At 44.5% G+C, this 10,646-nt stretch overlaps 2 protein-coding genes across 2 annotated transcripts in view; one reads left to right on the plus strand and one right to left on the minus strand.

The window, feature by feature from the left end:
• The window catches only part of CCNDBP1 (cyclin D-type binding-protein 1), a gene marked incomplete at its 5' end in the record, with an annotated part of 7,731 nt that extends 6,838 nt beyond the window's left edge, over positions 1-893 (plus strand). Inside the window, 2 exons of the mRNA XM_009698268.1 lie at positions 55-101; positions 490-893. Coding sequence (XP_009696570.1) covers positions 55-101; positions 490-598 — 156 coding nt within the window. The remainder of the gene's footprint in view (positions 1-54; positions 102-489) is intronic.
• A 590-nt stretch (positions 894-1,483) lies between these two features.
• Positions 1,484-9,536, minus strand: EPB42 (erythrocyte membrane protein band 4.2). Its single transcript, XM_009698266.1, has 12 exons — positions 9,356-9,536; positions 8,457-8,687; positions 7,735-7,853; positions 6,883-7,005; positions 6,303-6,480; positions 5,783-5,921; positions 5,316-5,419; positions 4,744-4,986; positions 3,816-4,136; positions 3,349-3,506; positions 2,781-2,914; positions 1,484-1,634 (listed from the first exon to the last, which is right to left on the minus strand). Exons 1-12 carry the CDS (start codon positions 9,504-9,506, stop codon positions 1,484-1,486), a joined length of 2,052 nt encoding a protein of 683 aa, XP_009696568.1. The 5' UTR covers positions 9,507-9,536.
• Between the last annotated feature and the right edge of the window lie 1,110 nt (positions 9,537-10,646).

Consider the following 10,646-nt stretch of genomic DNA (forward strand, 5'->3'; position numbering starts at 1 on the left):
AACCCCTTTTTTCCTATGTTTGACTCACTTAATTTCGCTTTTGTTTCTTTCTAGGCTGCTAAATTGGCCTCGGTATTAAAGAAAGTCTTGGAGATTACAAAGTGAGTATGAGTTACAGTTTTATAAGTGTGTGTTTCCTGCTATGAACGTTGATATCTTTCTGCCTCCTGTCAAAGGTGACTCATTTCTAGACAGTAAATGCTGGGGTTTTGGAATAATTCTGGCGTTATCCAGTCGCAAAGGGATGGGAGTAAGAAAAGGATGGTAGAGATGAAAGTGGTTCCCACTGAAGACGCACACATATGTGTTAAGGTTTGGGACTAAAGACATGGATGTGGGTTTCTTCCTTGCTTAAAAAACTCTGGGGCTATAGCAGTGCTGTTTTAATGCTGTGGTAATTCAGCATTTCCCAACACCCATGTGTTGTCTGGATGCATAGGTACAAGACACTCAGGAGGCTTTCCTAATGAATTTCCTCCACTTTTGCAGGACAAGCCATGTATGTCCACCATCAGAGGAAGGCTGGGTGCAGTTTCTAACGGGTGCAGTAGATCACAACATGAACAAAATCAAGAACTTCACACAGGGTCAAATGTAGCTCTTCTGTGTCTGCATGTGTTACTGCCAGTGGCTCTGGCGTATGCTTTTCCAGTGAATCTCTCTGTTCTCCAGCTACTGGGAGAATGGTGAGAACAGTGTTTTTAGAAGAGAACTTTACTGCCACTTGTTAAAACTTTCCCAGGAAGTTGCTCTTTGCCATTGCAGAAGATGTCATTTTGCTTGGATTCCTGGGATGCCGTGGTGCTGCATCTTAACGCTGTGAATGTGCCCCATTTGTCAGACATTACAACTACTGTGGGGTTCAAAGAACAATAAAATATTGCTAGATTTGCATGAGTGGCTTTATGTGTTTTCAGGTGGCAGAAGATATATACAGAAGGAAAAGGTCTTGCTTCTTTTGCAAGCAGCCTGATGAACCATTAAAAAATATGCAGCACTGCTGCTGTTTCCTGTCTAACCTTAGAGAAGAGTGACCTATCTTTCTCTTTTCTGTCTCCTCAGAAAGCAGTAGAAAATATTATTTACTACTTTACCATCGTCAAGGATCTGTAGGGGGATAAGAGTATATCTCTAGAGAAATGCTACATCTTTCATCACTTTAAAGTTCTAGGATATCCTTTTTTGCCATGAGTAGGGAAAAATTACTAAGCAGTGGTGGGTTCAGCACATATGTATGGTGAGAAATGCAGCATCTGCTTGAGCTACTAGCCCATCTTTGTCACAGTAAGGTTCAACTTACAAAGCTGGGGAATGGGCATAGTTGCAGATGGGAGAGAGTCGAGTTTGTACAAATAATCAGTCAGACATGGTGTTAAATATAACTTTAATGAAACTGTTAAGATCTATGCTTGCCTAAGATCAGGGCACAGATCATGACCACTCTTTTGTAAACAGGACAGCAGGACCTGTTCGAAGTTGGGCGTCAGGCAGCTGCAATGTTGATAGTTTTGTAGCTCTTCAGAGTCTGGAGTTGAAGGCAGGTAAGATATGCAGTGAGTCTTCTGGGCCCTGCTTGGGTGGGGGTGAGTGGGATTTGTAGCTCTTGAATGCTTTTAGGTTGCACAGAGCCCAACCTGAAAGGGGAGAAGGGATTACACAGGAAACACACCTCTTGTGTTCCTAGTTCCCAGGGCCCAGGAGATGCATTTGCTAGACAGAAGTGTGCCAAAAAAAGGAAAGGAAAAAAAAATAAAATAAAATAACTAGAAGGTGGCTAACAGTTATCTAAACTACCACAATGGAATTCTGGTCTGACAGTAGTTTTGGAGGGAGATATGACAGGAGAGTTGAACTCCCCATAGAGGCATCCAAGGTTGCTTTGTCCTAATACAGCTTGTGTGTTCCTAGTTCCCAGGGCCTAGGAGATGCATTTGCTAGACAGAAGTGTGGTGCCAAAAAAAGGAAAGGAAAAAAAAAAAAAAAAAATAACTAGAAGGTGGCTAACAGTTATCTAAACTACCACAATGGAATTCTGGTCTGACAGTAGTTTTGGAGGGAGATATGACAGGAGAGTTGAACTCCCCATAGAGGCATCCAAGGTTGCTTTGTCCTAATACAGCTTCTTGAGAGAAACGTGGGGTTTTTTTTCATGTGAATGAGAGCCGGCCTTTTTGGGTGACTCTTGGCTAAGTCAGGTTTGCCTGGTTCTTCAGTAGGGAAGGGGAAGGCAATGTTAAAATTGTACCCAGGGACTGTCTTTATTGCTGACAGTGGGTAATAAGTGGAAAGATATGTCTCAAACAATATAGTTTTACCCCATTTATGGATGTTCAAGTGGCTAGCTAAAAAGCAACTGATATCTCAACAGTAAATAATTTCTAAATTTCATAGGTCATTTCAGTGACCTGTAATTGTTGTCTTATTTAATGTGTATTTCTGCCTAAGTCTTGTACTTCTCTTGTTACCCTTTTCCTTCTGCTGTCTAGGCCTTTGGGGTTCAAACTTTCACAGATGTCATACTGGCTTCAACTTATGTATTACACATCTGTTGAAAGTTCTGTTACCTGGCTTTTCTCCTTTTCAGTGTGAAAATCTTCTGTATTATCTGTAAATGAAGGATGGAATGCGTGGGGCTTTCATGCTGTAGCAGTCTTTTCCTGCCACATTGTTGCCTACTTATTTTTGGGGACAGCCTTTCCCGTGCAAAGGTTTTTTTTTTTAAGCTTGTATTGAGCCTCTTTTTCCATTTACCATTCTTAGGTCAATCAGTTTGCACTTACTTGTACTTTCTTTGTCTGTAAATGAGCCCTCGCCCTGCAACCACTATCACACACTTCTCCAAGGGTTCAGTGAGAGAGTTCAGGAGGCTGATCTTTGCTGTGCTTGGCTGATATTGTACCATTTTTTCTGGAAACTGTTGAAAGAAGGAAATGAGCTGAAACTGAGAGAAGAAAAGAGATTCTTCTATGATTAAAGGGAGATAAATGTATTTTTGGTGCCAGAGGGTCTCAGCTTGAGCTGCCGTTGCCAGAAGAGGCAAAGTCCAGCTTACTTTCTTCTCAACTACAGTCTTCTGCTGTAGTTTCCTTCTGCAGCCTCTGACTTCCAGACTGGTGAGCGAGTTAGGAGTTATCAGGATTTCCTTATGCTCGCACACAGACATGGCAGAAGTGGGAATACTGTATAAAACAGTGTGGCACAGCTCACCTTTCCCAAACTGATGTCTCAGTACTTTGAAAGAAGACAGCATGAGGAGAGCCACTCAACCCAGCAGAATTTTTTTGCTGCTTATGACTACAAAAGCTGTTTTCTCATTACTGCAGTAACAGAATGATAGACCAATCTCACCTCAATAGTGAGAGGGGGATCACAAATGCTGATCTCTTCCTGTGCAAAGTATATATAGGAGTCCTTGTCTCTCAGCATGGCAGTCAGCCTAAGCAGATGGTTCTCTCCCAACTCCTTTCTGTACCGTGAGTAAGGCACAAAGACCTGCAGATTGTTAGCTGGAATAGAGAGTGGTGAAATACAGATGACAATGCACATGATAAGTACAATCTGGTCTTAACCTGCATGGTACCTAGGAGTGTTTAGTGCCCGACATTGTACTAAAAGCTGTGGCAGTTAAAAGCTTACGTGATCCCAGCTGGATCTGCAGATTCAGAATCTCTAAGGTGACGTTGCCAAAGTGTTTTATTTCAATTACCTTCAATCAGCTATTCAGCCAACCTTTTGTAAATTTATGGCTAAGTGCATTTTTCCTGAATTGAGGACTAGATACACTTTTCTAGCCATGTACCTAGTAGGGTCCTTACTTTCATTGCTTTTGAGGATAAAATGAAACTCTTCCTTCCAAAGTTGGGTAATGGGCACACCATTATAATGTAGAGACTGGGCCCCAACTACCAGGTGAGCAGTCTTTTCTCCGCCACTGTGGTTAAACACTTCAATGGAAAGCGGAACATCTTCTCCCAGTAGCAGAGAACTCTTCAACTGGAGGTGGATGAAAAGGTTAACTGGCTCTTCACGGGCAGTAAGAAGGGAGCTAAACTGTGTTTTGCTGCTGCTGCTGGTTGTCTCAAATTTCTTTATCTTTCTGTAGGCTTTGTCAAGCACTTGTTTTTCTTGGAGAGAACCTGTCACAAAAAAAGGGAGCACGTATTTTAGTATTCTTTCCTATTTACTAGTGTGAAGCAGTAAATGCAGAAGTATGGCCTTGAATTATCCTGGCAGTACTGCAGATAACTGTTTCTAAGAACATAAAGAGATATCCTGTTGTGCTTCTGGTTGGAGCAGTTTGAGAATTTTAGCTGACAGGACATTCATTGGATGTACCGGAAAGATTCTACTTGGAAAGAATTGTCATAGTTTTTAAAGCTTTAGACAGTATCTGTTAGCACACAGTCATTTTCAGAAAGCTGGAGTCTGATATATGTCTACATATGTTACAGGGGTAATGGGAGGTGAATGTATAGAGTGTACAGGTAACAGAAGGATGGAATGTTTTCCAGCCAGGAGAGTGCCTGATGAAGAAATGGTTTATGTAATCAAGCAGGATGAAATTTGGGGTTTCACCTGTGCTTTGATTCTGGAGGCAGCAAGAGTAAGGTGTTCTTGTGCCATTCAGGAAGGGAAGGAAGTCAGAAGTGGATGACCCTAATGCTCTGGTATGGCTCTGCTCTCTAGTCCTTTTCACTTCTAAGACTGGCAGGGAATGTGCTTAGCCACTTGCCTACCCTGTACCTTCAGGATACTTGTAGTTGTGTGTGATATCCTCACAGCGTTCACTGCCCACGCTCTTAGTGCTGACGTTGTTGCCAGTGTACTTTGTGCCACCAAGGGCTGGCTTGAGGGTGTCATCTGCTTTTTGTATCCAGACCTGGCACTTGGCATTGATGGCAGCAAAGAAGTAGCAGACGTCATAATCAACTTCTGTGTCCCCTTCCTTGATGGCTTGAACAGGGGCTGGTCCACAGAAGGATGGACCTGAAGAGAAAATGTGTCCCGGTTAAGATTCAAATGCTTTAACCAGCTAGACCCGTGCTTAGTTTAGACCTATACTGGGAGTGGCAAAGTATCTAGTTTAGGAGGACATTAAAGAGCAGTGCTGTGATAGAGCTCTTGGAGCTACACAAGCTGCACAAACCAAACAGATGAATGATGATTTAGTGCTTAAAGTCAACAGGGTGAGTCCCTGTCATTTTGCATCCTTCCATTGGAAGTTGGGGAAGGGAGGAATATTGAACTGTTTTGTTTGCTCTCCACTCTACTCCCCCACTACCCCCACCCTCCCAACCTTGTCTTTGATACCTTACCTTTGCTTTTTTCCTGGCAGGTGGCATCCAGTGCCTGCCACCCACTGTACTCTGGTAGCAAGTCTGTTCGTGCCATCCAGCATTCATTCCAAACGTGGAAGGTCCTGCAAGAGGCAACATCATGTGCTTATACCAAGGGACTGAGCCCTGAGGTACAGTAAAATTTTAGCCAACCCACAGCCAATTAATACTCCTTTGAAAGAGCTCAGTACATGTTGAGGAGAGCAAAGACCATGGTTTTTGACACAAGTGGAGTTTCTCTTCCTTTGTGGGCCCTAGTAATAGGGCACTCTTCAGTTTGGGTTGTGGTGATTTCTTAAGAACAGGTCATATAGACAGGATCTCAGCTGAGCTCTGTTCTATCCACCTCCCTGCAGCTGCTTACCTCTTTGTTTTCCCCCCTCTATCACTTCCTAGATCCAGGTATTGTCTCAAATTCTTGCTTGGGCCCTGCCATGTTTTCTTACCAGACACGGGCATTCTTGTCTTGTGTAAGCAGTGTTCCATCTTCATCATAGTACTCATCCACGCTCAGGCTGCTCTTAGTGTTGTGAGCCCACGTAAAGCCTGTGACCACTCTGGTAGGAATTCCCAGGCACCTCAGAACTGTGCAGAAGAAAGAGCTGTGAATCAGTTGTGCATCCTGCCCTAAGGGTGCCTCTGCTGGTATGTGTAGAGCCTTTTTTTGGTGCTAGGCCTACCTGTTAGGAATGGGTCTGCTGTTTGGACTTTGCAAGAGGCATTGCCCTCTCAGGAAATAAGCTATGATAGATGCATTCAGTGAATGATGTGTACTGATACTCTTTTATCTCAAAGCTAGTGATGCTGAATGTTGATGAGGAAGCTCTGAGGATCTGCCTCTGAGCTAAAGATTAAAGGTTATGTTACTGGGATCTATGTTAATCCAGGAATGTAGGCATATGCTAGAGGTTCTGCAGACCAAATCAGGCTTTGCTCGACACAGAAGTCTTTGAACTGCCACTGTACCTGAACACATGACTGCAGCAAACACCCAGCACTGCCCGTAGCGGACAGGCTTGGATTGTGATCCAACCCACTGCCGGAGGATAGGGCTGCTTCCCAGCCACTTGAAAGGGCGTGTCCCATTATAGTATTGCCTGATCCCACATTCTGTCAGAATTCCTCTAAACTCATCACAGTTCAGCTGCAGGGAAGGAAGAAAGAAAGATGAATTAAGGAATTGCTTCTCTTTAGTAGGTACACCTCATCCTGTTTGATGAAGCCACTCCCAAGGCAGATGAAACCAAAAGGATTTTTTGTGCGAAGCACAAAGGTCATGGCTGAGCAGAACAGGTGCAACAGTCTCCCCTGAGATTTATTCAGTAAATGTACTGTCACTGCTAAGAAACTCCTGCAGCATTACTTGTCTGCTGCAGGAATATCAGGAAGGGCTGGAGATGGGCAGGAGATTTTGTTTCGAACAGCCCTGGGCAGGCTTCCTCTTTGGTCAGTGCATTGCCATAAACTGGGATTGAGAAGATACTAGCCTTCGCTCTGCATTCAGGTCTCCTCTGCTAAGATTAGTGCTTCTGTGTGCTCTCCTTACCATGGCAGCAACTGTGCGGCAGATGTAAGTGGGGTTCTTGCGTTGGGTGTGATCCTTGTCTTGTTGATGGCATTCACCTACATCCAGCAGTGTGAAGCAGATGTCAACAATGTCCTCCTCAAACTGAAACACAAATGCATCATTTCAGGAAATTTGGCCTGACTATTTGTTCTCTGGAGTCCCTGAAAGGTTTTGTAACTGTGTAGATTATTTCTCCCTTTCTGCTGATAGTGTTATGTATGTGGCCTGTGGAGGAGAGCTCTGGGCAGAGATTTGGAGGGGCAGCACAACATACTAAAGGCAGACCAACAGCTTGATTGAAGTAGGGGAAATGCATTAGCATGATACTGCATGCCCTGATTGAGAGAGTTTGATGCCTTTCTGGAGGACTCTCTAGGTTGGCACAGAGGTACTTCTGTGATCTGGTGGCACTAAAGTGGAATAAAATCCCGTTCTAATAACTGGCTGTGTCAGATGGCCTTGGGCAAATTGGAAGGTCTACTTGTCCTTGCTTTACCTGTAAAATAAAGACAGTATTACTAAGATCTGTTAAATGCTTTTATATCTGTTGGTGAAAGGAAGGTACACAAAGCCCACATATAGATCAATGCATTTCTTCATAGAGGACAGCCTGAGAAGGTAGCTAAAATTACATATACTGGGTTATGGGGCTTCGTACACAGGTCCTGTTCTCCTGCCCAGGCTTAGACAAAGGCAGAGAGTGGACAGAGCAAGTTCTTTCATCAAAGCCACAGTATGGAAATGGATAGCATCCTGTAGACACAGGAGATATGCAGCCTTCCTCTGCTGATGGCTGTAAGAGAGCACAGACAGACTGGACCTCTTGCTTACCTGACTGAAGTCCCAGGGTTGTGCGAGGACTGCATTTTCAGTCCCCCAGTAGATGACACCCTCTTGGTTTAAAATGTACTCCTGCCGCTGTGCCTCATTAGCCAAGAACACCTCATCATCTAGATTAGAGGAAAAAAGCATCAGAAAGAAAGTATTCGTGGTCTGAGATGCGCTTGCATCTCTCACATTGGCAGACTCCATTGCACTCCAGGGACTTTGGCAGTCCCTGGCATTCTGCCCTGGAAAAATACCACAGATTCTGAATCAGGAAAGAAGAATTTCATTGTCATCTCTGTCTCCTTGTTCAAAAAGTTCCTCCAGACCTAGGCAATTGCACTAGCTAGCTCTTTTACTCTCCTGGCTGTTGACTTCTCTATTCTGAAGAAAGATACAGTGGCCTTAATCAGACTAATTATAATCTTGACTCATCTTAAAGTCTTTACTGTAGGAAACACTTTACCAAACATTTTTCTTTTAGCAGGAGGATAGGGCTCTGGTAGCAGAGTACTCCAGGAACGGGGCCGAAGTGCTCAGGCAGGCAGCTTTGAGATTTTATTAGCCCCTACCTCCTTCCTAAGGCGCTGTGAGGAGTGGTGGGCAGGAGTGGTGGGAAGCACTAGGTGAGCCAGCCTCAACCTCCATGGAGGCAGAGTGCCAGAGCTCAAAAGCTGGTTTTGTGAAGTGACTGATCCCAGTCTGGCTTTCTGTTTCTGACCACATACCTTGGCACCAGGGATTAAAGAGAAGGGTGAAGTTGCCCAGGAGACAGTCAGACTTCGAGGTATGCAAAAGCAGAGCATACTGGCCAATGGGAGCATTGGCAGGTGTGTTCACAGAGATGGTCCAGAAGCATGGGTCCTGTTCTTCCAGTGCTGCGCTCCACTGCTTCTGGTCTGCCACGCTGGAGATGGGAAATTCAGTCTGGGTTCCATCTGCTTTAGAAGGATGTGATCCTGCAGCCAAAGAGATCTGGTTGTGTCTATTCTAGACATGCATCCTCACCCCATGCAGATTGCAGGAACATTGTCTGTATCTGGAGCCATAGCTCTCCTTTCTTGTGAGGGAGTCTTAACCCTTTAGCAGCTTAATGCCTAGTGAATCTTCCTAAGGTTAGTAGTGCACTCAGGCCTCCATGTTTGAAAGTGAGATGGGTATTTCATAGATTTGCAGAAACAAGGAACAGCCAGAATGATGCAGACCTGCTGCTCCTGGGATTCAGTGTCTTGTAACAAAAGTCACAGCCAAATGCTCAGATTATGGTAAAATGAGGTGGGGCTGAATGCGGCTGCCCTTCTCAGAGATCTCACTAGAAAATACTCTGTAATAGAGAACATCTGTAACAGGCTAGCTAAGTTTCAACATTCCTAAACCAAAAGCCAGCAGAAAGGAGAGATCTCATGAGTACTTTCAAATCATGGAGTAGTGAACCTGCATTGGTTATTGTGCTGTAGTGTCTCTTCTGGAAAGAGATCAGTCCCAGCAGCACAAAACTCTAGTTTGCCTTAGATGAACTTCTAAACGTGGGCACCTCTGTGCAGTTCTGGAGATGGCTTTTGCCACCAGCTCTGTTCTTCAGGTGAGTGGAGGAACAGAGCTCTGATAGGTATGGTAATGATGTTACCTGTCTGTACTATGAGGAAGGTCCTCTTCAACTGCTGCAGGTAGCTGTGTATTGGAGCTGAGAAGCTCACAGTGATAGTGAATGGCTGCCCCCGCCTCACCAAAAGCCTTTCAGTGCTGATTTCTTCTGTGTGGTGGTTATTGTTGTTCATTGTAATCTTGAAGTCACATTTTTTGATGCTCAGACCTGTAGTGTGAGAAGATATAGAATGAGTTTGGGGCTGTGAACTGCCTGCAGTCTCACCCTGGGCCACATCCTAAGACACACAAACAGCTGGTTGTGTTTCTCCACTCAGACAGTGACCCCCCGACTGTGAGGCTTTCTGCCCAGTGACTGTAAGGGCCTTCGCTCTGAGCTTGGTGGTTCTTGTGTCAAGTGGCTAATGAGCTGCCTTTGCTTATACCTTGGCATCATTAAGTGAACCAAGTGATTATGCAAAAGCTTCTTCTGGCCCAGGAAAGGACGTGGAACAGACCTGAGCATTCAAATGATACAGATGTTGTCACTAGTACTGAGCAGGCACTATGATGACATTTGGAGTCTTATTCTATGTACTCAAGGGCACCGATGGCACGCAAAGCAGCATCTCTCCGTGTGGGTACATGGTTGAAATTGTGCATAGGAGACAAGCTGTCACACCCCATTTGCAATGTGGATGCAAGCTCTTCCAGCTGTTACTGTGCTATGTATGCCTGATATGCACCGAAGACCAGCGACTGATGCAAACTTCACTGCTGGTTCAAGTGCAATGTGGCTGTATAGTCCCGGAACTATGCTAGATCACAGCAAATCAAACACCAGTTTTCCTTCTTTGCACCACCTTAGTTGACAGTCTCACACCCAGAGCTGCAGGAGACAGAAGAGCTCCTCCTCCTCCTGTCTCCTATGCATGCATCATACACATCATACGTGCTTCTGTCCAGCACCAGAAGAGAGAAAAAAATTGTCACGATTCCAAGCACCTAATTTGGTGCTCAGTGGCTGTATGTGATGATATACTTGCATTTTTCTTCTGGTTTTGGTGCTCTTCTTAATCTTTCTAAACTTCTTGCTGAGAAGCAAGTAACACCCTTGTGATCATCCTGACCTCACTTACCTCTTCAGCTCCCAGCTCATCGCTAAGATCCTTGAACCTGTGGGTTTGTCCTGGTTTGGCTAAAACAGGGCTATTTTCTCCTTTCATGAGTTTTTCTTTCAATCAAATCCCTTCTAAGTAACTGCACTTTCTGAAAGTACAGCTACATGTTTTCAGACATTGTCTGCGTTCCAGGCCTGATAACGCTCGATGTTT

The sequence above is a fragment of the Cariama cristata genome, unplaced genomic scaffold, assembly GCF_000690535.1.
Source record: "Cariama cristata isolate BGI_N322 unplaced genomic scaffold, ASM69053v1 scaffold17824, whole genome shotgun sequence".
NCBI classification, from domain to species: Eukaryota; Metazoa; Chordata; class Aves; order Cariamiformes; family Cariamidae; genus Cariama; species Cariama cristata.